The 27572-nt window shown below is 54.4% G+C and overlaps 1 protein-coding gene across 1 annotated transcript in view; it reads left to right on the plus strand.

The window, feature by feature from the left end:
- The first annotated feature begins 1782 nt into the window (after window positions 1–1782).
- The window catches only part of u2surp (U2 snRNP-associated SURP domain containing), a 65177-nt gene continuing 39387 nt past the window's right edge, over window positions 1783–27572 (plus strand). Inside the window, exons 1-3 of the mRNA XM_087992205.1 lie at window positions 1783–1859; window positions 23656–23736; window positions 24567–24681. Of these exons, the coding sequence (XP_087848331.1) occupies window positions 23659–23736; window positions 24567–24681 (193 nt within the window). The 5' untranslated portion in view covers window positions 1783–1859; window positions 23656–23658. The remainder of the gene's footprint in view (window positions 1860–23655; window positions 23737–24566; window positions 24682–27572) is intronic.

A 27572-nucleotide genomic window follows, 5' to 3' on the forward strand; every position in this document is an offset into this window, starting at 1 on the left:
AGCTATAAAAGAGAACAGCTGGAATCAAAATGTGATATAAAGAAACTTAATTATTCTATTGTAATTAGACTGGACATATCAGAGTCAGTTGCTGGATTTAAATAGGACACTATTACTGCAAAATAAGTCAGGAAGAAAGGACTTCAGAGAACAGAAAGTTTGGGAATAAAAATGAGCACCATGTATAATTATGATTTCACAGTATCATTTCCTCCACCAATACCACCCGTGCTTTTTTCAATGTTTCTCTCTGAGAGTATGGATTTCAAGGAGGGTTTCAAGTTTTAACTAGTAGAATTGTTGCTCGCTCTTAATTGTTTGTCTGTGGTTAGAAATTACCTAAATGTATTTGTAATAAATAGTAATTCTTGTGAAGGACTTAAATGTAGTCAATATTTTCTGTTAATTCCATCAGGCATACTTTGATGAACTCTTTCACTTTTCTAATAACCTGACATTAATGGGCTCAAATATCAGTACATTTTCCCAAGAGAAATGAGCAAATTGTTTTTTTTTTAACTTGGTTTTAAAGTTCAAAGGAGACCTGACAGGCATCAAAAGCAAATGTAGTCTCTCTTTAAAAAAGAGAGCTTAGAGCAGTTAAGAAAATAAGCTGCCTTAGTGAAAGAGTGTAGTTTGTGAAACTTTCACATCACATGGTTGGAGCTCTGCAGATTATTTATGTTTGTTTATTTAAGATTGTTCATGTTTGTTCCAAAATGTGTATGAAGTCAGGAGCAGACTGCACTGGCAGAACTCAAACTAAAGTTCACTGAGCATGTTATTCCTTTGGTAGTTTCTCTTGATAGCATTTTCAACCAACTTTGCATCACGTCGTTGATGATTGAGAAAGACCAACAGGGTAATAATTGGTTAGGTTGGATTTTCCTGCATTTTGGCCATAGGTCATACTTGGGCAATGTTTTCTCTTATATTCAGTCATGGAATTTGAGTGCTGGTGACTGGGCCAGCATTTATTGTCCATTTCTAGTTGTTCTTCAGAAGGTGTTGGTGACCTGCTTGCTTGAATGACTTCAATCTATTTGCTGGAGGTAGACCTACAATGCCGCTCCAATTTGACACTGAAGACCAAGCTACCCATACCCAGCACCCACCTCCTACCCATACCCAGACAGAGAGAGAGAGAGAGTCTCAACCACACTCGCCCTGGTGAGGTTCGCCACCCAGACACATATTTCCAAGCCAAGATGGTGTTAGGCTTGGAAGAAGATATATAATCTGCTGCTGCAGTTCTTCTAGATTTTAGTGCTGTGGGTTTGGAGGGTGCTGTCAAAGGAACCTTGATTTTGACGTAATGCTTTATCCTGGATTGTGTCATGTTTCCTGAGGGTTGTTTGACCTGGACTCATCCAGGGAAGCAGCGAGTATTCTGCCACACTCCTGAATTGTGGAAGCCAGGTGGTGAGTTACTCGATGCAAGGTTCCTAGCATCTGACTTGCTCTAGTGTGAGTTGAATCCATGCCTCCAGGAGAGTCGCCTGGTGTTACTGGATGACAAATCCAGTTACATTACCAATGTGCCACCACTTCCCCTGCAGCTGAGGGGACCGCATTATAACAATGATTACATTTCAAAAAATGATGTCATTGGCCGTGAAGCGCTTGAGGACATTATCAGATGGCGCAATTGTGATTGATGAATTATGCCCTTGCACTGCCTTGTGTTCCAGGCTGCAATCTCTGGGAATTTTGAAATTGCCGCGGCTTGCCGGGGGGCTGGCGCATGCGCTGTGGCGGCGGGGCCTGCGCAGTCGCAGTGGAGCGGCTGGGCAGCCGGCCGCGCGCATTCGTCGAAACGGAGCGGCCCCGACAGCGATCACCGGCGGCGGAGCCGGCAGGTAGGGGCTGGAGGCTGGGGCCGGCCGCCCGGCGAACTTCACCGCGAGGGGGGGGGGAAGTTGGAGGGCGACTGTGGCTGAGACTTCTGTCTCCCTCTGTGTGTGTGGGGCCTAGCTCGGCCCTGCGTTGTCAGGCTCCGGGCCTGGGCCTTCCCTGACGGAGGCGACGCTCGGACTCTCGTTCTCCGCCCCTCCCTCAACGTCTCCCGAGCCTCAACCCCCACCCCCCCCCAAACCCCCGACCTTTTCCTGACACAACGCCCCCCCCCCCCGACTTCGGGGCCACTCTCGTCCCCACCCCCTGAAGGCCCCCGCCCCCCTTCCGAACTCTTCCTGACCCCACATCACCCACTCCTCCAAATATCCCCCGTCCCCCCCCCTCACGCCCCCCCCCTCCATCACGTCCCCCCCCCCTCCTTCACGTCCCCCCCCCCTTCACGTCCCCCCCCCTCCTTCACGTCCCCCCCTCCATCACGTCCCCCCCCCTCCATCACGTCCCCCCCCTCCATCACGTCCCCCCCCCCTCCATCACGTCCCCCCCCCTCCATCACGTCCCCCCCCCTCCATCACGTCCCCCCCCCTCCATCACGTCCCCCCCCCTCCATCACGTCCCCCCCCCTCCATCACGGTCCCCCCCTACTTCACGTCCCCCCCATCACGTCCCCCACCCCTCCATCATGTCCCCCACCATCACGTCCCCCCCTCCTCCATCGTCCCCCCCTCCATCACATCCCCCCCCTCCTTCACGTCCCCCCCATCATGTCCCCCCCTCCTTCACGTCCCCCTCTCCTTCACGTCCCCCCCTCCTTCACGTCCCCCCCTCCTTCACGTCCCCCCCTCCTTCACGTCCCCCCCTCCTTCACGTCCCCCCCTCCTTCACGTCCCCCCCTCCATCACGTCCCCCCCTCCATCACGTCCCCCCCTCCATCACGTCCCCCCCTCCATCACGTCCCCCCCCTCCATCACGTCCCCCCCCTCCATCACGTCCCCCCCCTCCATCACGTCCCCCCCCCTCCATCACGTCCCCCCCCCTCCATCACGTCCCCCCCCCTCCATCACGTCCCCCCCCCTCCATCACGTCCCCCCCCCTCCATCACGTCCCCCCCCCTCCATCACGTCCCCTCCCCCCATCACGTCCCCCCCCTCCATCACGTCCCCCCCCCTCCATCACGTCCCCCCCCTCCATCACGTTCCCCCCACTCCATCACGTTCCCCCCACTCCATCACGTCCCCCCCCTCCATCACGTCCCCCCCCTCCATCACGTCCCCCTCCTCCATCACGTCCCCCCCCCTCCATCACGTCCCCCCTCCCTCATCCCCCACCCCCCTCCCTCATCCCCCACCCCCTCCCTCATCCCCCACCCCATTCCCCCCCCCCCCACCCCGTCCCCCATTCCCCCCCTCGTCCCCCATTCCCCCCCTCGTCCCCCATTCCCCCCCTCGTCCCCCACTCTAGCCCCGTCCCCCACTCTAGCCCCCCCCCCCCACCCCCGTCCCCCACTCTAGCCCCCCCCACCCCCGTCCCCCACTCTAGCCCCCCCCGTCCCACACTCTAGCCCCCCCGTCCCCCACTCTAGCCCCCCCCCCCCGTGCCCCACTCTCGACCCCCCCGTGCCCCACTCTCGGCCCTCTGTCCCCCACTCTCGCCCCCCCCCCCCCCGTCCCCCACTCTCGCCCCCGTCCCCCACTCTCGCCCCCCCCCCGTCCCCCACTCTCGCGCCCGTCCCCCACTCTCGCCCCCCCCCCCGTCCCCCACTCTCGCCCTCCTATCCCCCACTCTCGCCCCCCCCCCCGTCCCCCACTCTCGCCCCCCCCCCCCCGTCCCCCACTCTCGCCCCCCCCGTCCCCCAATCTCGCCCCCCCCCCCGTCCCCCACTCTCGCCCCCCCCGTCCCCCACTCTCGCCCCCCCCCCGTCCCCCACTCTAGCCCCCCCCCACCCCCGTCCCCCACTCTAGCCCCCCCCCACCCCCGTCGTTCACTCTAGCCACCCCCACCCCCGTCCGCCACTCTAGCCCCCCCCACCCCCGTCCCCCACTCTAGCCCCCCCGTCCCCCACTCTAGCCCCCCCGTCCCCCACTCTAGCCCCCCCGTCCCCCACTCTAGCCCCCCCCGTCCCCCACTCTAGGCCCCCCGTCCCCCACTCTAGCCCCCCCGTCCCCCACTCTAGCCCCCCCGTCCCCCACTCTAGCCCCCCCCTGTCCCCCACTCTAGCCAACCCCGTCCCCCACTCTAGCCAACCCCGTCCCCCACTCTCGCCCCTCGTGCCCCACTCTCGCCCCCCCCGTGCCCCACTCTCGCCCCCCCGTGCCCCACTCTCGCCCCCCCGTGCCCCACTCTCGCCCCCCCGTGCCCCACTCTCGCCCCCCCGTGCCCCACTCTCGCCCCCCCGTGCCCCACTCTCGCCCCCCCGTGCCCCACTCTCGCCCCCCCGTGCCCCACTCTCGCCCCCCCGTGCCCCACTCTCGCCCCCCCGTGCCCCACTCTCGCCCCCCCGTGCCCCACTCTCGCCCCCCCGTGCCCCACTCTCGCCCCCCCGTGCCCCACTCTCGCCCCCCCGTGCCCCACTCTCGCCCCCCCGTGCCCCACTCTCGCCCCCCCGTGCCCCACTCTCGCCCCCCCGTGCCCCACTCTCGCCCCCCCCGTGCCCCACTCTCGCCCCCCCCGTGCCCCACTCTCGCCCCCCCCGTGCCCCACTCTCGCCCCCCCGTGCCCCACTCTCGCCCCCCCGTGCCCCACTCTCGCCCCCCCGTGCCCCACTCTCGCCCCCCCGTGCCCCACTCTCGCCCCCCCGTGCCCCACTCTCGCCCCCCCGTGCCCCACTCTCGCCCCCCCGTGCCCCACTCTCGCCCCCCCGTGCCCCACTCTCGCCCCCCCGTGCCCCACTCTCGCCCCCCCGTGCCCCACTCTCGCCCCCCCGTGCCCCACTCTCGCCCCCCCGTGCCCCACTCTCGCCCCCCCGTGCCCCACTCTCGCCCCCCCGTGCCCCACTCTCGCCCCCCCGTGCCCCACTCTCGCCCCCCCGTGCCCCACTCTCGCCCCCCCGTGCCCCACTCTCGCCCCCCCGTGCCCCACTCTCGCCCCCCCGTGCCCCACTCTCGCCCCCCCGTGCCCCACTCTCGCCCCCCCGTGCCCCACTCTCGCCCCCCCGTGCCCCACTCTCGCCCCCCCGTGCCCCACTCTCGCCCCCCCGTGCCCCACTCTCGCCCCCCCGTGCCCCACTCTCGCCCCCCCGTGCCCCACTCTCGCCCCCCCGTGCCCCACTCTCGCCCCCCCGTGCCCCACTCTCGCCCCCCCGTGCCCCACTCTCGCCCCCCCGTGCCCCACTCTCGCCCCCCCGTGCCCCACTCTCGCCCCCCCGTGCCCCACTCTCGCCCCCCCGTGCCCCACTCTCGCCCCCCCGTGCCCCACTCTCGCCCCCCCGTGCCCCACTCTCGCCCCCCCGTGCCCCACTCTCGCCCCCCCGTGCCCCACTCTCGCCCCCCCGTGCCCCACTCTCGCCCCCCCGTGCCCCACTCTCGCCCCCCCGTGCCCCACTCTCGCCCCCCCGTGCCCCACTCTCGCCCCCCCGTGCCCCACTCTCGCCCCCCCGTGCCCCACTCTCGCCCCCCCGTGCCCCACTCTCGCCCCCCCGTGCCCCACTCTCGCCCCCCCGTGCCCCACTCTCGCCCCCCCGTGCCCCACTCTCGCCCCCCCGTGCCCCACTCTCGCCCCCCCGTGCCCCACTCTCGCCCCCCCGTGCCCCACTCTCGCCCCCCCGTGCCCCACTCTCGCCCCCCCGTGCCCCACTCTCGCCCCCCCGTGCCCCACTCTCGCCCCCCCGTGCCCCACTCTCGCCCCCCCGTGCCCCACTCTCGCCCCCCCGTGCCCCACTCTCGCCCCCCCGTGCCCCACTCTCGCCCCCCCGTGCCCCACTCTCGCCCCCCCGTGCCCCACTCTCGCCCCCCCGTGCCCCACTCTCGCCCCCCCGTGCCCCACTCTCGCCCCCCCGTGCCCCACTCTCGCCCCCCCGTGCCCCACTCTCGCCCCCCCGTGCCCCACTCTCGCCCCCCCGTGCCCCACTCTCGCCCCCCCGTGCCCCACTCTCGCCCCCCCGTGCCCCACTCTCGCCCCCCCGTGCCCCACTCTCGCCCCCCCGTGCCCCACTCTCGCCCCCCCGTGCCCCACTCTCGCCCCCCCGTGCCCCACTCTCGCCCCCCCGTGCCCCACTCTCGCCCCCCCGTGCCCCACTCTCGCCCCCCCGTGCCCCACTCTCGCCCCCCCGTGCCCCACTCTCGCCCCCCCGTGCCCCACTCTCGCCCCCCCGTGCCCCACTCTCGCCCCCCCGTGCCCCACTCTCGCCCCCCCGTGCCCCACTCTCGCCCCCCCGTGCCCCACTCTCGCCCCCCCGTGCCCCACTCTCGCCCCCCCGTGCCCCACTCTCGCCCCCCCGTGCCCCACTCTCGCCCCCCCGTGCCCCACTCTCGCCCCCCCGTGCCCCACTCTCGCCCCCCCGTGCCCCACTCTCGCCCCCCCGTGCCCCACTCTCGCCCCCCCGTGCCCCACTCTCGCCCCCCCGTGCCCCACTCTCGCCCCCCCGTGCCCCACTCTCGCCCCCCCGTGCCCCACTCTCGCCCCCCCGTGCCCCACTCTCGCCCCCCCGTGCCCCACTCTCGCCCCCCCGTGCCCCACTCTCGCCCCCCCCGTGCCCCACTCTCGCCCCCCCCGTGCCCCACTCTCGCCCCCCCCGTGCCCCACTCTCGCCCCCCCCGTGCCCCACTCTCGCCCCCCCCGTGCCCCACTCTCGCCCCCCCCGTGCCCCACTCTCGCCCCCCCCGTGCCCCACTCTCGCCCCCCCCGTGCCCCACTCTCGCCCCCCCCGTGCCCCACTCTCGCCCCCCCCGTGCCCCACTCTCGCCCCCCCCGTCCCCCACTCTCGCCCCCCCCGTCCCCCACTCTCGCCCCCCCCGTCCCCCACTCTCGCCCCCCCCGTCCCCCACTCTCGCCCCCCCCGTCCCCCACTCTCGCCCCCCCCGTCCCCCACTCTCGCCCCCCCCGTCCCCCACTCTCGCCCCCCCCGTCCCCCACTCTCGCCCCCCCCGTCCCCCACTCTCGCCCCCCCCGTCCCCCACTCTCGCCCCCCCCGTCCCCCACTCTCGCCCCCCCCGTCCCCCACTCTCGCCCCCCCCGTCCCCCACTCTCGCCCCCCCCGTCCCCCACTCTCGCCCCCCCCGTCCCCCACTCTCGCCCCCCCCGTCCCCCACTCTCGCCCCCCCCGTCCCCCACTCTCGCCCCCCCCGTCCCCCACTCTCGCCCCCCCCGTCCCCCACTCTCGCCCCCCCCGTCCCCCACTCTCGCCCCCCCCGTCCCCCACTCTCGCCCCCCCCCGTCCCCCACTCTCGCCCCCCCCGTCCCCCACTCTCGCCCCCCCCGTCCCCCACTCTCGCCCCCCCCGTCCCCCACTCTCGCCCCCCCCGTCCCCCACTCTCGCCCCCCCCGTCCCCCACTCTCGCCCCCCCCGTCCCCCACTCTCGCCCCCCCCGTCCCCCACTCTCGCCCCCCCCGTCCCCCACTCTCGCCCCCCCCCCCGTCCCCCACTCTCGCCCCCCCCCCCGTCCCCCACTCTCGCCCCCCCCGTCCCCCACTCTCGCCCCCCCCCCGTCCCCCACTCTCGCCCCCCCCCCGTCCCCCACTCTCGCCCCCCCCCCGTCCCCCCCCGTCCCCCACTCTCGCCCCCCCCCCGTCCCCCACCCTCCCCCTCGACCCCCCTCCCCCTCGACCCCCCTCCCCCTCGACCCCCCTCCCCCTCGACCCCCCTCCCCCTCGACCCCCCTCCCCCTCGACCCCCCTCCCCCTCGACCCCCCTCCCCCTCGACCCCCCTCCCCCTCGACCCCCCTCCCCCTCGACCCCCCTCCCCCTCGTCCCCCCTCCCTCTCGTCCCCCCTCCCTCTCGTCCCCCCTCCCTCTCGTCCCCCCTCCCTCTCGTCCCTCACGTCCCCCCTCCCTCTCGTCCCCCCTCCCCCCCTCCCTCTCGTCCCCCCATCCCCCCCTCCCTCTCGTCCCCCCCATTCCCCCCTCCCTCTCGTCCCCCCCATTCCCCCCTCCCTCTCGTCCCCCCACCCCCCCTCCCTCACGTCCCCCCATCCCCCCCTCCCTCTCGTCCCCCCCATTCCCCCCTCCCTCTCGTCCCCCCATTCCCCCCTCCCTCTCGTCCCCCCATTCCCCCCTCCCTCTCGTCCCCCCATTCCCCCCTCCCTCTCGTCCCCCCATTCCCCCCTCCCTCTCGTCCCCCCATTCCCCCCTCCCTCTCGTCCCCCCATTCCCCCCTCCCTCTCGTCCCCCCATTCCCCCCTCCCTCTCGTCCCCCCATTCCCCCCTCCCTCTCGTCCCCCCATTCCCCCCTCCCTCTCGTCCCCCCATTCCCCCCTCCCTCTCGTCCCCCCATTCCCCCCTCCCTCTCGTCCCCCCATTCCCCCCTCCCTCTCGTCCCCCCATTCCCCCCTCCCTCTCGTCCCCCCATTCCCCCCTCCCTCTCGTCCCCCCATTCCCCCCTCCCTCTCGTCCCCCCATTCCCCCCTCCCTCTCGTCCCCCCATTCCCCCCTCCCTCTCGTGTCCCCATTCCCCCCTCCCTCTCGTGTCCCCATTCCCCCTCCCTCTCGTGTCCCCATTCCCCCTCCCTCTCGTGTCCCCATTCCCCCTCCCTCTCGTGTCCCCATTCCCCCTCCCTCTCGTGTCCCCATTCCCCCTCCCTCTCGTGTCCCCATTCCCCCTCCCTCTCGTGTCCCCATTCCCCCTCCCTCTCGTGTCCCCATTCCCCCTCCCTCTCGTGTCCCCATTCCCCCTCCCTCTCGTGTCCCCATTCCCCCTCCCTCTCGTGTCCCCATTCCCCCTCCCTCTCGTGTCCCCATTCCCCCTCTCTCTCGTGTCCCCATTCCCCCTCCCTCTCGTGTCCCCATTCCCCCTCCCTCTCGTGTCCCCATTCCCCCTCCCTCTCGTGTCCCCATTCCCCCTCCCTCTCGTGTCCCCATTCCCCCCTCCCTCTCGTGCCCCCCCCTCCCTCTCGTGTCCCCCCCTCCCTCTCGTGTCCCCCCCCTCCCTCTCGTGTCCCCCCCTCCCTCTCGTGTCCCCCCCCTCCCTCTCGTGTCCCCCCCCTCCCTCTCGTGTCCCCCCCCTCCCTCTCGTGTCCCCCCTCCCTCTCGTGTCCCCCCCCTCCCTCTCGTGTCTCCCCCCCCCCCTCGTGTCCCCCCCCTCCCTCTCGTGTCCCCCCCCTCCCTCTCGTGTCCCCCCCCTCCCTCTCGTGTCCCCCCCCTCCCTCTCGTGCCCCCCCCCTCCCTCTCGTGCCCCCCCCCTCCCTCTCGTGCCCCCCCCTCCCTCTCGTGTCCCCCCCCTCCCTCTCGTGTCCCCCCCCTCCCTCTCGTGTCCCCCCCCTCCCTCTCGTGTCCCCCCCCTCCCTCTCGTGTCCCCCCCCTCCCTCTCGTGTCCCCCCCCTCCCTCTCGTGTCTCCCCCCCCCCTCTCGTGTCCCCCCCCTCCCTCTCGTGTCCCCCCCCTCCCTCTCGTGTCCCCCCCCTCCCTCTCGTGTCCCCCCCCTCCCTCTCGTGTCCCCCCCCTCCCTCTCGTGTCCCCCCCCTCCCTCTCGTGTCCCCCCCCTCCCTCTCGTGTCCCCCCCCTCCCTCTCGTGTCCCCCCCCTCCCTCTCGTGTCCCCCCCCTCCCTCTCGTGTCCCCCCCCTCCCTCTCGTGTCCCCCCCCTCCCTCTCGTGTCCCCCCCCTCCCTCTCGTGTCCCCCCCCTCCCTCTCGTGTCCCCCCCCTCCCTCTCGTGTCCCCCCCCTCCCTCTCGTGTCCCCCCCCTCCCTCTCGTGTCCCCCCCCTCCCTCTCGTGTCCCCCCCCTCCCTCTCGTGTCCCCCCCCTCCCTCTCGTGTCCCCCCCCTCCCTCTCGTGTCCCCCCCCTCCCTCTCGTGTCCCCCCCCCTCCCTCTCGTGTCCCCCCCTCCCTCTCGTGTCCCCCCCCTCCCTCTCGTGTCCCCCCCCTCCCTCTCGTGTCCCCCCCCTCCCTCTCGTGTCCCCCCCCCTCTCGTGTCCCCCCCCTCCCTCTCGTGTCCCCCCCCTCCCTCTCGTGTCCCCCCCCTCCCTCTCGTGTCCCCCCCCTCCCTCTCGTGTCCCCCCCCTCCCTCTCGTGTCCCCCCCCTCCCTCTCGTGTCCCCCCCCTCCCTCTCGTGTCCCCCCCCTCCCTCTCGTGTCCCCCCCCTCCCTCTCGTGTCCCCCCCCTCCCTCTCGTGTCCCCCCCCTCCCTCTCGTGTCCCCCCCCTCCCTCTCGTGTCCCCCCCCTCCCTCTCGTGTCCCCCCCCTCCCTCTCGTGTCCCCCCCCTCCCTCTCGTGTCCCCCCCCTCCCTCTCGTGTCCCCCCCCTCCCTCTCGTGTCCCCCCCCTCCCTCTCGTGTCCCCCCCCTCCCTCTCGTGTCCCCCCCCTCCCTCTCGTGTCCCCCCCCTCCCTCTCGTGTCCCCCCCCCTCTCGTGTCCCCCCCCTCCCTCTCGTGTCCCCCCCTCCCCCTCGTGTCCCCCCCTCGTGCCCCCCCCCCTCGTGCCCCCCCTCCCCCTCGTGTCCCCCCCTCCCCCTCGTGTCCCCCCCCCCCTCGTGTCCCCCCCCCCCTCGTGTCCCCCCCCCCCTCGTGTCCCCCCCCCCCCTCGTGTCCCCCCCCCCCTCGTGTCCCCCCCTCCCCCTCGTGTCCCCCCCTCCCCCTCGTGTCCCCCCCTCCCCCTCGTGTCCCCCCCCTCCCCCTCGTGTCCCCCCCTCCCCCTCGTGTCCCCCCCTCCCCCTCGTGTCCCCCCCTCCCCCTCGTGTCCCCCCCTCCCCCTCGTGTCCCCCCCTCCCCCTCGTGTCCCCCCCTCCCCCTCGTGTCCCCCCCTCCCCCTCGTGTCCCCCCCTCCCCCTCGTGTCCCCCCGTTCCCTCCCTCTCGTCCCCCCGTTCCCCCCTCCCGTCCCCCCGTTCCCCCCTCCCTCTCGTCCCCCCCGTTCCCCCCTCCCTCTCGTCCCCCCCGTTCCCCCCTCCCTCTCGTCCCCCCCGTTCCCCCCTCCCTCTCGTCCCCCCCGTTCCCCCCTCCCTCTCGTCCCCCCGTTCCCCCCTCCCTCTCGTCCCCCCGTTCCCCCCTCCCTCTCGTCCCCCCGTTCCCCCCTCCCTCTCGTCCCCCCGTTCCCCCCTCCCTCTCGTCCCCCCGTTCCCCCCTCCCTCTCGTCCCCCCGTTCCCCCCTCCCTCTCGTCCCCTCGTTCCCCCCCTCCCTCTCGTTCCCCCCCTCCCTCTCGTCCCCCCTCCCTCTCGTCCCCCCTCCCTCTCGTCCCCTCGTTCCCCCCCTCCCTCTCGTTCCCCCCCTCCCTCTCGTCCCCCCTCCCTCTCGTCCCCCCTCCCTCTCGTCCCCCCGTTCCCCCCTCCCTCTCGTCCCCCCGTTCCCCCCTCCCTCTCGTCCCCCCGTTCCCCCCTCCCTCTCGTCCCCCCGTTCCCCCCTCCCTCTCGTCCCCCCGTTCCCCCTTCCCTCTCGTCCCCCCGTTCCCCCCTCCCTCTCGTCCCCCCGTTCCCCCCTCCCTCTCGTCCCCCCGTTCCCCCCTCCCTCTCGTCCCCCCGTTCCCCCCTCCCTCTCGTCCCCCCGTTCCCCCCTCCCTCTCGTCCCCCCGTTCCCCCCTCCCTCTCGTCCCCCCGTTCCCCCCTCCCTCTTGTCCCCCCGTTCCCCCCTCCCTCTCGTCCCCCCGTTCCCCCCTCCCTCTCGTCCCCCCGTTCCCCCCTCCCTCTCGTCCCCCCGTTCCCCCCTCCCTCTCGTCCCCCCGTTCCCCCCTCCCTCTCGTCCCCCCGTTCCCCCCTCCCTCTCGTCCCCCCGTTCCCCCCTCCCTCTCGTCCCCCCGTTCCCCCCTCCCTCGTGTCGTCCCCCCCCGTTCCCTTTCGTCCCCCCCCGTTCCCTCTCGTCCCCCCCCCGTTCCGTCTCGTCCCCCCCCCCGTTCCGTCTCGTCCCCCCCCCGTTCCGTCTCGTCCCCCTCCCCGTTCCCTCTCGTCCCCCCCCCGTTCCCTCTCGTCCCCCCCCCCCCCCGTTCCCTCTCGTCCCCCCCCCGTTCCCTCTCGTCCCCCCCCCGTTCCCTCTCGTCCCCCCCCCGTTCCCTCTCGTCCCCCCCCCGTTCCCTCTCGTCCCCCCCCCGTTCCCTCTCGTCCCCTCCCCGTTCCCTCTCGTCCCCTCCCCGTTCCCTCTCGTCCCCTCCCCGTTCCCTCTCGTCCCCCCCCCGTTCCCTCTCGTCCCCCCCCCGTTCCCTCTCGTCCCCCCCCCGTTCCCTCTCGTCCCCCCCCCGTTCCCTCTCGTCCCCCCCCCGTTCCCTCTCGTCCCCCCCCCGTTCCCTCTCGTCCCCCCCCCGTTCCCTCTCGTCCCCCCCCCGTTCCCTCTCGTCCCCCCCCCGTTCCCTCTCGTCCCCCCCCCGTTCCCTCTCGTCCCCCCCCCGTTCCCTCTCGTCCCCCCCCCGTTCCCTCTCGTCCCCCCCCCGTTCCCTCTCGTCCCCCCCCCGTTCCCTCTCGTCCCCCCCCCGTTCCCTCTCGTCCCCCCCCCGTTCCCTCTCGTCCCCCCCCCGTTCCCTCTCGTCCCCCCGTTCCCCCTCGTACCCCCCTCCCTGTCGTCCCCACATTGTCCGCATTCCCTCTCGTCCCCACATTGTCCTCTCCCAACGTCCCCCGCCCTCACGTCCCCACATTGGTCCTCCCCCGCCCTCACGTCCCCACATTGGTCCTCCCCCGCCCTCACGTCCCCACATTGGTCCTCCCCCGCCCTCACGTCCCCACATTGGTCCTCCCCCGCCCTCACGTCCCCACATTGGTCCTCCCCCGCCCTCACGTCCCCACATTGGTCCTCCCCCGCCCTCACGTCCCCACATTGGTCCTCCCCCGCCCTCACGTCCCCACATTGGTCCTCCCCCGCCCTCACGTCCCCACATTGGTCCTCCCCCGCCCTCACGTCCCCACATTGGTCCTCCTCCGCCCTCACGTCCCCACATTGGTCCTCCTCCGCCCTCACGTCCCCACATTGGTCCTCCCCCGCCCTCACGTCCCCACATTGGTCCTCCCCCGCCCTCACGTCCCCACATTGGTCCTCCTCCGCCCTCACCTCCATGATTCCACCATCCTCAAACCCACCTTATCCCCTGATCCACCTCAGCATCCATTCTGTATTCTGATGCTGCACTGCCAGTTTGTAGTTGGTGCTCGAACGCGGTATTATTATTTCAGGCACCAGATGAGCTTGTTCAATGCTACCTTATTGATAGTCCCTATGGGACAAAGTAGGTATATTTGCAAGCTGTGCCACTAATGTTTCTGTACTTTAGTGTTTTACAAATTTGACTTTATTTTGATTATGTACTGATAGTGAAACAGTTTCAAATGGAGTATACATGACCTTGTGTGATTTCATGATTCTGCTAACCTCACTGATGAATAATGAAGGTTTTGGATTTGGCAATCACACTGGTGATGAAGTTTTGTGTTATAATATTCTTGAGATTAATTTGCTTGGATGGATGGAAAATAATCCATTTTGGCTAATGAAACAAGTTAAGGATAGTGTTAGTGAAACAGAATAGACTTAATTACCAAGAATAGAGGTAATCATGAGGATTGGGAGTGTTCTAAACTAACAAAGCATGAATAAAAAAAATTGATGGAGAAAATAGAAAAGGAGCATAATCTACCAAAAAAAATGGAAACTGATTGTAAGAGCTTCTGGGAGTTTGTAAAAAAGAATAGCTAAACTATGGGTAGACCAACATAAATGGGAAAAACTCTGGAGGTTATGGAAATTGCAAACCAGTTAAGCAAATATTTTATACCTGTCTTCATAGTACAAAGTATGAAAAGCATAGGCAAAATAATGGGAATCAGGGTCTACTGAGAGAGGAACTTAACTGGTAATTTCAAAAATGTACTGGAGGTGCTATGAGACTGAGCTGATAACTCAACTAACACAACTACAACTGAGGTTTCTTATAAAAAATGTGGCAGAAGTGATGCTTACAATCTTCCAAAATCTCTTTGCTTCTTGAAATGTCCCAGTGATTGCAGGTAGTATAACCATCAAGAAAGGAAGAAGAAAGCAACTAGCCACTTATTCTGATGCCATTATTGGAGAAGATCATAGAATCCCTACAGGCCATTTAGCCCAACAAGTCCACACTGACCCTCTGAAGAGTAATCACCTAGACCCATTTCCCTATCTTGTTACTGTACATTTCCCCTGACTAATGCAGCTAACCTACACATCCCTGAACACTATGAGCAATCTAACATGGCCAATTCACCTAACCCGTACATCTTTGGACTGTGGGAGGAAAGCCAAGTAGGCATGGGGAGAACGTGCAAACTCCACACAGACCCAGGTCCCTGTCTCTGGAAGGCAGCAATACTAACTACTGAGCCACCATGCTGTCCTATGTTGAATATGCTTGCGTAGGCACGTATGGGATATATTGTGCAGAAACAGGCTGATCAATCCAAACAGCCTATGCTGAGCCAATCCAATCCAAGCCACCAGACGCCTGGAGGAAGAATGCCCCATCCTCCTTCATCTTGCCTCACCACCCCCCCCCCCCCCCCCCCCCCCTTATCCCGGATCCAATCCTCCAACTCAGCATCGCCCTCTTGAACTGTCCTTCCTATCCATCTTCCTTCCCACCTATCCACTCCACCCTCAACTCTGACCTATCACCATTACCCCCCCACCTACCTCTACCTATTGCTTACCAAGCTAGCTTTCTTCCCCCAGCCCCACCCCCTCCCATTTACCTCTTGACCCACTTGCGCGAGTGCACACACGTGATTAAGGGCTTATGCCCAGAACGTTGACTTTTCAAGGATGCTGCCTGACCTGTGCTTTTCTAGTGCCACACTTTCTGACTGTATGCTGAGTTTATATTCACCATAAGATGTTGGAATTAATTTTTAAGGAAATGATAACATGGCATTAAGAAATCCATAATAGATATTCTTAGTCAACCTTTTCAGTGATGTTATGACACAGCTCTGAGCAAATGGGACTTGAACCTGGGCCACCTGTCTTGGAAATAAAATAAATCACAGTATATATGATTGGGTGCAATCCACGTGTTTTTATGAAAGGGAAATTTCGACAAATCAGTTTTGGAGGATGTAACTAACAGGATTGATGAAAGGAGACTAGTGGATGTGGTAGGCTTGGGTTTACAAATTACAAGCAAATAGTAGTTTGCTATTATTATACAAGTGCAAGAGGGTCTTATTGCAGAGTTTTGGTGAGACCACATGTGGAGTTACTATGTGGAGTTTTGGTCTCAACACGAAAGGAAGAATATGCTTGTGGAGGAGTACATGGGATATATTGCACAGAGGAGAAAGTGAGGACTGCAGATGCTGGAGATCAGAGCTGAAAAATGTGTTGCTGGAAAAGCACAGCAGGTCAGGCAGCATCCAAGGAGCAGAAGAATCTATGTTTCGGGCATAAGCCTGAAGAAGGACTTATGCCCAAAACGTCGATTTTCCTGCTCCTTGGATGCTGCCTGACCTGCGCTTTTCCAGCAACACATTTTTCAGCATATATTGTACAGAAACAGGCTGTTCAGTCCAAACAGTCTATGCTGAGTTTATGCTCAGCTTCAGCCTTCTCCCTTCTTTCCTCATCCAAAATGATTAATAGTATCCTCTATTCCTTTCATCCTCATGTTTGTGTGGCTGCACTTTAATTGTTTTTAATTGTTGACTTCAACCAGTACCTCTGTGGTTGCAAGTTCTGCATTCTCAGCACTCTCAGGGTAAAGATTGTGAAATTGTTTCTTGATTTATTGGTGACTGTCTTATACTCAGTCACAGGATAGTCTCTAGTTAGCCATTGTCTTTCACTATACACAATGTTGTGTTGACATGTTTTACATGGGTTTGTTATATGCCTTTTGGTTAGTTTGGCTTCTGGGCTATCTGGATTAGGCTTGATTGGTATACCTTCGTGATTGATATGCTTATTTGTATCCACTGTTAAACTTCATGTTTGAATAATGGATATGGGTGATAGCTGGAATTTTTTACTACAGTATGGGTATTTGATTCTCAAAATAAATCTTGCATCTATAGCAGAGTTTATATTGACTGTAAAGCACAAAACAGCTATTCAGTCTTCAAAGATTATTTTAGCATTGAACAGTAGTACCTGTAAATTTGATCCAGACTGCTGTTTACTAATAAGGTAAAAACAATGACTGCAGATGCTGGAAACCAGATTCTGGATTAGTGGTGCTGGAAGAGCACAGCAATTCAGGCAGCATCCGAGGACAGGCAAAATCGAGGTTTCGGGCAAAAGCCTGATGAAGGGCTTTTGCCCGAAACGTCGATTTTGCCTGTCCTCGGATGCTGCCTGAATTGCTGTGTTCTTCCAGCACCACTAATCCAGAATGCTGTTTACTAATGCCAAATTTTACCTGTCAGATAATGCGACGTTTATAGGCATATATGCAGTGCCATTAATATCACACAAATTACAAGGGTATCAGTATTAAACTACGTTAAAGCAAGTAGTTCCAAACCACATTCTGTACAAAAAAAATGAATTAACTCAACAGAGAAGATATTAGGAGTAGCATTGGCATAGCTTGCTGAACATGTCAATATGAGAAGGATATTAAAGGAGGAGTTTTAGGGAACCAAATGTATGGGGTCTAGGTGGCTGAAGTATAGCCATCGGTGATCAGTTGAAGAACGAGCGAATATACAAAAGGTATCAGAAAAATGGTGTGTGGTTTCTCCCTTCGGGATTGGTAAGAGCACAATAGAATTTAGACATTGATAATTTTGAATTGTAGAAAGTTGAGGCCTGGTGGGAATGTAGGCCAACAAAGTTAGAGATAGTGGGTGAGTGTGATCTTGCGTCAGATTGTGCCAGAAGAATTTTAGATCACCTGAATTCTAATGGGTTGTGAGAATAACCACTGGGAATTGGTTTAGCTCAGTTTGCTGGATTGTTGGTTTACAGAGCAATGTGATGCCAATAGCATGGGTTCAATTCCCATCACTGGTTTGAGGTTACCATGAAGGACTCTCCTTCTCAACCTGTCTTCCCTTGCCTGAGGTCTGGTGGCCCTCAGGTTAAATCACCACCAGTCACCTCACTCTAATGAGAGAGCAGCTCTTTGGTCTGATAAGACTATGGCGACACAATAATATGAGAATGATCAGGTGACCAATGGAATAATGGAATCTGGAGACGACAATGGGATGATTAAAGGTTTTAGCAGTGTCCTGGAGATGGAACTGATCTGTCTTTGTGACGGAAAGAATCTGGGATTGCAGTTTAGTTCAGGATCAAAAGAGATGAAGAATGAATAAATTCTGAAGTGTAGTTGAAAGTGTTTTGCAGTGCCATTATATTTCCAGTTTTATTCTTGCAGCATGCTAGGCTGCTAAAAATCATTGAGCTGAGTGCAGCAATAGGTCTAGGATGTTACAGTCTGTGGAAGATTCTACTTGAGCAAAATCTGGTCCAATAGATTTATCTTTGGAAATATGCTGGCTAAATTTCTACAGTATAATGATCACTTTGGTTGTATTAATGCTCAGCTGCACCTTTCCTCACCTCCATAAACTGGAAGCACCAACTGGTCAGTAACATTATTTTTTCAAATTCTGCATATGTTCAAAAGCTATTTCTTAAGAGACTAACCAGTCTTGATGATAATAACTTGCCATATTTACAAGTGTTGGCATGAAGGTAAAATTACCATTGTCCTACCAGGTCATAGGTTTGCTCCCCCATTATATAGCAGCGACTGGTGGTGCTTTAACCTGAGGGAAGAGGTTGAGAAGTCAGTGCAAGAATTGAACCTACACACTCTGCATTGCAAGCTGGCTGCCTAGCCAACTGAGCTAACTGATCCCTAGTGTAGGAATAGATAGCAATTGTTGCGACTTGTAGTGGGATCTTTTCGTTGTTACTGAGTGTCCAAAATGAGAACTTTTTTTACAGAAACCTGTCTCACCTTCAGGAGAATACACTAATAAAAGACGTGTTAATCCATTTCATTCTTTTCCATTGCATGATTGAAAATTTGATTTAACACAAATTCATTTTGAACTGCAAGAATGGTGGCAGCAGCTCAGAATCAGCATTAATAAGTTTTTTTTTGCTGATCATTGAATCTCTCAGCCTGTTGACCATCTACTGAATCATGCAGCACAAAACCTATTGTACCTCTGCCAGCTTTCTGAAGGAACAACCAATTTATCTCACCATCCCTTCTTTTCCTATAGCTCCTTAAATCCTCCTCCTCAAAGTATATACCTATTTTCTATTTAAAAGTTACAGGTGAGTCTGTTAAGACACTCTGGGCACTGACCAAGATATAAGTATGCAATTGTAAGAAGATAATACAACATAAATAAAAGGGCTTCACTTACATAGCATCTGACAAAGGCCTCATTTCACATCACAAAGGGATGCTTAGCAATGACTAAGGTGCCCGAAACATCAACTGCACACCTCAAGTCATCCTTACTAATTAGGAGTGCTGTTCCACAGTACAGCAATATGATATAGTCACACTTGTGAAGTCATACTTGAAACCAATGTCCCAGCACCACCATTCCTAGGTATTTACTGTGTCACTAGCAAAGTTGTATTTTTGCACACAGGAACCTTTTCAGCATGTTGAGTGGCACTACCAACATTCAGTCTCAACACTAACTCTCTTATTCAGAAGCTCAAAACTGGACAACCATTGATCAGATCAATGCTACGCTATCCAGCCACATCCAATGGTGAATGACAGTGTGTAATTAAATAACTAATCAGAGGAGGTGCATAAATATACTTGTCTTGAATGATGGGGGAGATTTTGCACATTGATACAGAAGATGAGGAGAAAGTGTTTGCATTCAGTTTCAGCCAGAAGTACTAAGTATGAGATCCTTCTCAGTCTCCTGAAGTCGTCAGCATTGCAAGTGCTAGTCTTCAGCCAATTGAATTCACTCCATGTGATATCAAGAAATGGCTAAGACATTGGATACTGCAAGGACTATGAATTGTGAAAGCATCCCAGTAATAATACTGAAAATTAGTGTTCCAGAACTAGATGAGGCCCTAGCCAAGCTATTCCAGTACAGCTGCAACACTGCTGCATCTACCTGGCAATGTGAAAAATTACTCAAGAATGTCCTGTCCGCAAAAGTGGAACAAATCCAAGCCAGCCCGTTACTGTGCCATCAGGCTATTGTCCTTCATTAGTAAATCAATGGAATGTGACATCAACAGTGTTATCAAGTGGCACTGACACAGCAATAACCCATTTACCAGTGTAGGTTTGATTCAACGTTCATTATAGCCTTCATCCAAACAAAAGAGCTAAACTAGGTAAGGTGAGAGACGTTGCCTTTGACATCAAAGATCCTAAGCAAAATTGGAATTGGGGTTGTTAGTAATTGGGAGCAAAGCTTGCCTAGCTTGGAGACTTACCTAGTACATAAAAGAGGATTATGGTTGGTGGAATTATCTCAGCCCTAAGATATACACTTCAGGACAGAAACTAAACTGGACCAGCCACATAAATAGTGTAGCTGCAAGAACAAATTAAAGACTTATAATCTTTCAGTGAATAACTCACCATCTGACTTCCCAAAGCCTGTCAACCATCTACAAGGCACACACCAGGAGTTTGATGGAATATCCTCTCCTTGCCTGGATGAATGCAGGTGCAATAGCACTCAAGTCCTCACAATGTGCAGAACAAAGCAGTTTGACAAACTCCCCCCCCCCCCCCCCCCCCCACCAAAAAACCCACTGATGCACACTGATACTAGTGAGCACCATCTACACTGCAGTAGCTCTCCAAGACAGTATATTCCAAGCCTGTGTCCTCTCCTACCTTGAAAGACAAGAGTAACAGGCACACGGGACCACCACCACCTAGATGTTCTGAACCAAAAACACATGCCATCCTGCATTGGTGCTGTGTCCTGTCTCTCTCTTGTAACTGGATCGAAATCCAACCTCTCCAAGAACACTGTAACACTTCAGGAGCTAGCTCATTGCTGCCACAGAATCAATTGGGCATTGGTTTCCATGTTAGTGATGCTTGCACTCTGTGAAATAATTACTTTTTAGGAGCTTTAGTGAAATGCAGTAGTTAATTTTTGCATAATGTCCTGTGAAGGATGAGTTACAGTTTTTATCATTAATGCACAGAAGAATAAATGATCAGTTGATCCATATTTGGTTTGGTGTCTATTAGAGCTTGATCTTTATTAGTGCCATAGGGTCTTGATCCAAATTTTCAAAAAGTTTAACTATCATGTGGACACTCCTTTTACCAGCCAAAAGATGTTGTCATCAATGTTGCATCCCTTATTACAGCATGGTACCAATTTAACCAAAGGATTTTTAAAAGTTATTCATAATGTATGTGACAAAACGTCTTTCTCAATCTGTGTTCTTTTTATTTTGAGTAAGTGAATAAGCACATTATACAATACTTGGCAGAACCCTTAGGAGTATTGACATGGAAAGGAATCTTTAGGTGCAGGTCCATAGCTCCCCGAAAGTAGCAATACAGATGGATAATTTGGTAAAGATGCTTGCATTTATTATTTGGAGCGTTGAGTACAAACGTTGGCAAGTCATGTTGCAGCTGTATAAAGTTTGAGTTAGGCCACATTTTGAGTATTGTGTGCAGTTCTGTCACGCAATAGTAAGGATATGGATGCATAGGACGCATAAAAATGGATAAGTCCCCAGGACCTGATCAGGTGTATCCTAGAACTCTGTGGGAAGCTCGGGAAGTGATTGCTGGGCCTCTTGCTGAGATATTGGTATCATTGATAGTCACTGGTGAGGTGCCAGAAAACTGGAGGTTGGCTAACATGGTGCCACTATTTAAGAAAGGTGGTAGGAAAGGCTAAGGAATTATAGACCAGTAAGCCTGACATTGGTGGTGGGCAGGTTGCTGGAGGGAATCCTGAGGGAAAGGATTTACGAGCATTTGGAAAGGCAAGGACTGATCAGGGATTGTCAGCATGGCTTTGTGTATGGGAAATCGTGTCTCACAAACTTGATTGAGGTTTTAGAAGAAGTAACAAAGAGGATTGATGAGGGCAGTGTGGTGGACATGATCTATATGGACTTCAGTAGATTTAGATTAGAAGGCATTCGATAAGGTTCCTCATGGGAGACTGGTTGGATCTCAGGGAATACAGGGAGAACTAGCTATTTGCATACAGAACTGGCTTGAAGGTAGAAGGCAGAGGGTGGTGGTGGAGGATTGCTTTTCAGACTGGAGGCCTGTGACCACAAGAATCAGGGTCCACTGCTTTTCGTCATTTATGTAAATGATTTGAATGTGAACATAGATACAGTAAGTTTGCAGATGACACCAAAATTGAAGGTGTAGTGGACAGCGAAGGTTACCTCCAATTAGGATAGGGTAAACAGACAAGGTCTTTTCCCTGGGGTGGAGGAGTCCAGAACTAGAGGGCATGGGTTTAGGATGAGGGGGGAAAGATAGAAAAGTGACCTAAAGGGTAACTTTTTCACAGGTTGGTGTGTGGACTAAGCTGCCAGAGGAAATGGTGGAGGCTGGTACAATTACAGCATTTAAAAAGCATCTGGATGGGTATATGAATAGGAGGGGTTTAGGGGGATATAGGCCAAGTGCTTGCAAATGGGACTAGATGAGGTTATGATTTCTGGTCGGCATGGACAAGTTAGACCGAAGGGTCTGTTTCCGTGCTGTGCACCTCTGACTCTGAGAGTGTGCAGAAGAGGTTTACCAGCATGATGCCTGGATTGGACTGTATTGGCTAGAAGGAGAGGTTGGACAAATTTGAATTGTTGTCACGAGAGCATCAAAGACTGAGGGGCAATCAGATGGAAGTGTATAAAATCATAAGAGGCATGGATAGGGTGGACAATTGGAGTCTTCCTTGGGGTGAAAATGCCAAGTACTGGAGTGTATAGGTTTAAGGTGAAAGGGAAAAAGTTTAAAAGAAGTGAGGAAAGTTTTTTTTATATACAGAGGATGCTAGGTGCCTGGAATACACTGCCCAGGGAAGATGGTAGAAGTAGATACGTTAGCAAAGTTTAAGAGGCATTTAGACAGACACATGAACAGGCAGGGAATAGAGGGACGTGGACCATGTGCAGGCGGATTGGATTAGTTTAGAATAGATCATGGTGCAGACAGCTGAAGTGGCTGTGTTCTATGTTCTGCTAATTGCAGTCCTCTGCTGTTTAACCAAATGACTCTACCTGATGCACGGTGTTTAGGCCTGAAATCATTGTCTGCTTCTCAGAATGCTGTTAAGATAAAAACCCCATTGCATTGAGCTGTACAGCATGTAAGGATCCTAAAGGTTAAATATATAATTTTGAGGCATTTTGTTTTTACCTTAAAATGGGGTAAAATTCATCTGCTCTCAAAACCCAGCTGTGTTCAATGAATTTGGAGATGTTTTGATCTGGCTTCTTCCATGCCAGTACAGGTAGTACAAAATCAATAATTTTTTTAAAAATGAGGAATCATTACACTCAATAACAACCCAAACTGATTTCTACAATTGCTAGCCATTATTTCTGAGATTATTTTTATTTTTTTCATGGAACATGAGCCTCACTGGCATTTGCTAATCGTCCTTCATTTCTGATAAGGTGGTTGCGAGCCTCTTTGTGGTGGTTTTTTATATATAAAAAAATTAAAGCTAGAAAGACCTGTTTTTCATTGTCTCCATATATCTGTTACCATGGTGATGTATTAATAAAAATCATTGGAGATTATGCCCAGAGAAACAGTTGCAAACTTGGATTTTCATAAGTGATACTTTGGAGTGTGGCCTGAATTGACCTTTAATTTCATTCTTCAGAAAATTCCAGTCAGTGTCTGTTTGTGCATGGTTATCATTGTTGTTTGCCTAGCTGGAAGCTAAAAGCTGAAGATTACTGTTTTTTGTGAGCCAACTCCCTTAGATCAGGGTCTGACAATGATTCAGACTGCTGTAGGAAAGATCCAAATTACACAGCCTTTGCCCCGTTTTCTGCCAGAAATTGGGTTCAGGTGTGAACATCTTGGGTGCAGACACTTCTCAAATTTGGTAGTTTTTTTGTTTTAACAAATCAACTAGCCGGAAGAGAAATTTGCGAATTTTTGGCAATCAATGTTGCTTTAAATTTGTAAATTAATTTATAAATTGATTATTTTTAAATGTTTCCTTGAATTGTATTCTGTAGGCCTTCATTTTGGTCCTTTAAGAAGCTTGAAGTATATTCTTTCGCAGCTTTTGTGTTGAGGACAAGCATGAACACTGGCACAAAGCAGTAATGATTAACTTTGTATGTTAGTTACAAATTCCGTGTACCTCAAATTATGCAGCACAGAATGAGACCATTCAGTTAATCGTGTCTGTTCTTTTCACAAAAGAAAAATTGTACAGCTGCCTATAACCCTTTAGACTGATTTTTTTATTTTAAATTAACAGTATAGCATTGAAATTAAAATCTTTTTTCAGTAATTAATGCTGCTTATATGGTTAAAAACTTGTGCTAGAAATTCTTATTTCCCACCTTTCAACCTTTGCTCTATAATTCTCTACCCCACAACTTTGTGTCTCATAGTGAGTGCATGTAATATTTTTGATAATTCTATTTTGCAGTCGTTCAATCAGTTTGGGTTGTTAAGACGTCACCTCAGTAGAACCTATTAGAGAACCTGATTATCTACCAGGTTTAGTGTTTTTTGCTGACTTGAAGTTAACCAAGTGTGTGAACCAGATTCAATAATACTTCTGTTTATCTGCAGAAAATGGCAGAAAACAAACTGAAGAGCTTCACTTCAAAAAGGACGTTAAGCAAAAAAGGGCAAGAAGAACTAAGAAAAAAGGTTTGTATTTCTATTTCCACTTAATAATGGTTTGCAGATTCTATGTTGCCTGAGAATTGAGAATAAAAAATTGAATCTGATGTTCTTAATTTAGGAGCTATAAGCATATAATATGGATTCTTTTTTGAATGAATGTTACAATAACTAGTGTGAAGAAATATTTTTGAAATTTATGGAAAACATTGACTTGAATTTATAGTTTAAAGAAATATAGGGACATTAATTACATTTAATATTGAGAAACATGTATCAGGCAATGCAAGTTAAAATATAATTCAAGTAGTTATTTCTAAATCAAAAAATGTTGCACTGGATAATTTTCAAAGTACCCCTGCATTGTTTTCATAATCTTCCAGTGCTTGATTAAGTCAAAATGCTGATTTTACACTGTAATTGAATTTTAAACTGTAGAAGCAATAATTAACATTGGTGGTATGCAATTTTATGTTTCAAAGATCAATTGAAATACTTTGCCTGAAAGCTGAGTGGAAAGAAAAGTCATTGTTTTGGTAAATTCCCTCTGCTGTGGAGCAGGTCTAAATTGTGAAAGATAGAAATCACATAAAGAACAAAAATGTGAAGTGAGTGGATAAATTGAGTGCCACTGAAATGTTGCTTCAAACATATCACTTTATACAGTGATGCACAAAATGTTACTTGCCTCACAAACAGTAAATATTTTAGTTCCACAACTTAAGATCAAAAGTAAGTTACAGCAGTTTTAATTATGAGTGCCAGCTTAAAAGTTGTTTCCTTTATTGACGTATTTGTTCCTTTGAGATGTGAAAGTAAATAACAGTTTTGAAAATATAAACTACTGTTTTTAACAGGAAGAGGAGCTAAAGGCAGCTGAAATCTATGAAGAATTTTTGGCGTCATTTGATTCGGGTGGTACAGGCAATGTGAAAACTTTTGTAAGAGGGGGAATTGTAAATGCAGCAAAAGGTAATTTTCCTTATTATTCTTCATTTGGTAGTGATTTGTTTTTATTAAAGTATAACTACCGATAAAGGGTCACAATTTCAAGAATGTCTGCAAGAAAGTTAGGAGTGAGATGAGGTGAAACCTCTTCATTCACGAGTTATTAGGATTTGGAATGCGCTGCCTCTGACAGTGGTGGTGGGGGTTTCCAAAGGAGGTTTCAAAAAGAGTTGGATATATATCTGAATGTGATGAATTTAGAGCGCTGTGGAGATTGGGCTGGAGAATGGGACCAGCTAGGTACATCATTTTGGAGCCAGTGCAAACACAGGTCAAATGACCTTATGCACTGTAAAATTCTGTGAATATTTGGCGACTTAAAGATGTAGACGAGACTTCAAAGACTGTGCAATTTGCATGATCAATTTGTCTTTGTGCTATTAATTTTAGTACCAAGTCATTAGTTTTGCCTCTACTTCTGCATGAGAACTAACCATTAACTCTGGTAGCAAGCTTTTTAACAATAGTCAAGGAATATGTACCAAATTAAATGTCTTCTAGTGTTCATTTCTTTTCCCAAGGTTTCACACACGAGGTGCAATTCGCACACACCAATTTCTGCAAACAGTTAGTGTATTAAAGCTTGTATGAGCTAGGTGACCCCTTTGACTCTCTTTGCAGGCCTGCACAGTCGAGTCAAAGAGGCCCCGAATAAAGAAAACACATCTCCTTTATACAGGCCAGTTGATAATGCTCACAGATATTCTGGCCGCTCCCTCACTGACACGTTACCCCAGGTACAATGGTAGGATGAGATCATCCTTAGAGATGATGAAAATATAAATGCCTAATTCTGGGGAATCGTTATGCAAATGACTCCTGACTCCGTGATCCCCAAGACAACATAGGTGTGATATGTCCTAGCTTCGGAGGATGGCTATGAAAGCATTTCTCAGTGGAAGGCTCTGAATGATAGTTTGATTTGGTAATAGTAGGGAAGTAATAGCAAATGACTGTCTAAATGGAGTGGAAGTCATCTGCATTACTGCATGAATGTTCTCCCCACCCACTTCCAGAATGTTCAGTCAGTGCACTTTAACCCTTTAATATTACAATAATGTCCAGAGAGATCTTCCAATTTAATCTTTTAACATTACATTAATGACTAATGTAATGTACTATATTTCTTCACTTATAAGAACTACATTTATGCTCATTCCAATAATGTATTTTTCCTTTGTGTTTGCTAATTTTAAAAATATTTGCAAGTCCTTTTACCTGACATCACAGTAATTAGTCATGAGTTTGGAGTGCTGACAAAGCTTAAATAATTACAAATAATCCTTTTTTTGTAGAGATTTATTTGTCAAGAATAAATCTCGTGCAAATTTCTGAGTAATTTCAGAACCAAGTTTTTTTTGTCTGGCGTCTAGCAGAAATTTTCCTAAAAGTTAGCAAGCAGTTTAACAAGTCTGTCTTTCCATTTAACTGTGTACATTCTGAGCTGTTTCCTCCTAATTAAGGTGTCATGTGCTGTGTTGGTACAGTACGATGTTCTGTCCTTTTTTTCCTACAGAGAGATATTGCCACAGTAGTACCAGAATGTCTGTTTAGATAGGCTGTTGATAAACAGTATAGAGCTATCTCTGGCTGCATTTTTAAAAATTAGACAAACTAAGCTTGAATGGGAGGGGAGGGGGAACGGTCAGGATTAACAGAAGTCCAGGAAGCTTCTTAATTTTGCTTTCAATTAGTGAGAAGATTTCTGCTACTGCTGAGCTAATAACTTGAGTTTTCTGCTGGAGTGAAGTCTTAGATAGTGAGGCTTTCTCTTTAAAAAATCAAAAGGGCAGATTGTTAATTTTTTTAGGACTGGAGAGTGATAGCACGTGAGAGTTATACTTATTTTACTGAATTGCATTTTTGCCAAGGGGGGGTGGGGGGTTTATCAGATGCTGCCTATATTCGAACAGTTAATGATTGCTATATAAAATGTTAGCTTAAGTATTTCGGTAGAGTTAAGGATATGCCAATTCTTCCTTTTCTTTGTATTCTAACTGTGGTTTATAAGTGTAGTGACTGGAACTAGGTTTACCGTATTGCCTACAAGATCCTTCATGAGGTTTTGTTGACCTAGGCCAATCAGGCTGTCTTGTCTGGCCAATATAAGCAGGGGATTTAGACACACTGCAGTTCTGGGGACTGACTCCATGCTGGCTATTGCTGTTGATTTTAGTTTAAAAAAAAATATAAACAGGGGTTTAGACACTCTGTAGTCCTGGGTACTGACTCTGCTGGTTGGCCACAGAGTGACTTGGTGATGGGATACCGGCGTCTCTGCAGTTATTTCAGTAAGAATAAAGTGTGTTTTACTTAAAGCCTTGTGGTGGATTAATCTAATCACATCTGGAAGACAGCACCTTACGCTTCCCTTTAAATAAAAATAAAAAGTAAGGTTTAGGCTATCTCCTTACTATATTTTAGAGGAGAGGGGAATTCTAGTCTGGACAACTTTTTGCCTGCCTAGATGCATCACTATATAAACATGACCCAGCATTAATGATAAAGTCCCTATTGCCAGAGTTGTCACAAAAGTTAGATTTTTTAAAAGTAGTCAAAATCCCCGATTTACCTTTCAAACCCAGTTTAATGGAAAGCCTGGAGCAGGATTCTATACTTAATGATAATTTGTGCACATAATTTTTGTTTATCAGTAGTTAGAATCTATTTATGATTGTCAGGGCATGCTGTTCCTTGATTCTCCTTCAGATACTTGTGCTGGTTCACACTTAAGTCTCTGCCTTGCACGTTAAAGGCCAGAATTACTGAGAATAAAATAAACTGCCATCACCCTTAATGTGGTTTTCACTGCAGAGCAGAAATGTATCTATTGTGAAAGTTTGATTGCTTCTTCC

The sequence above is a fragment of the Chiloscyllium plagiosum genome, unplaced genomic scaffold (assembly GCF_037043375.1).
Source record: "Chiloscyllium plagiosum isolate Xiang-an unplaced genomic scaffold, Cpla_swu_hap1 HiC_scaffold_11, whole genome shotgun sequence".
Taxonomy (NCBI): Eukaryota; Metazoa; Chordata; class Chondrichthyes; order Orectolobiformes; family Hemiscylliidae; genus Chiloscyllium; species Chiloscyllium plagiosum.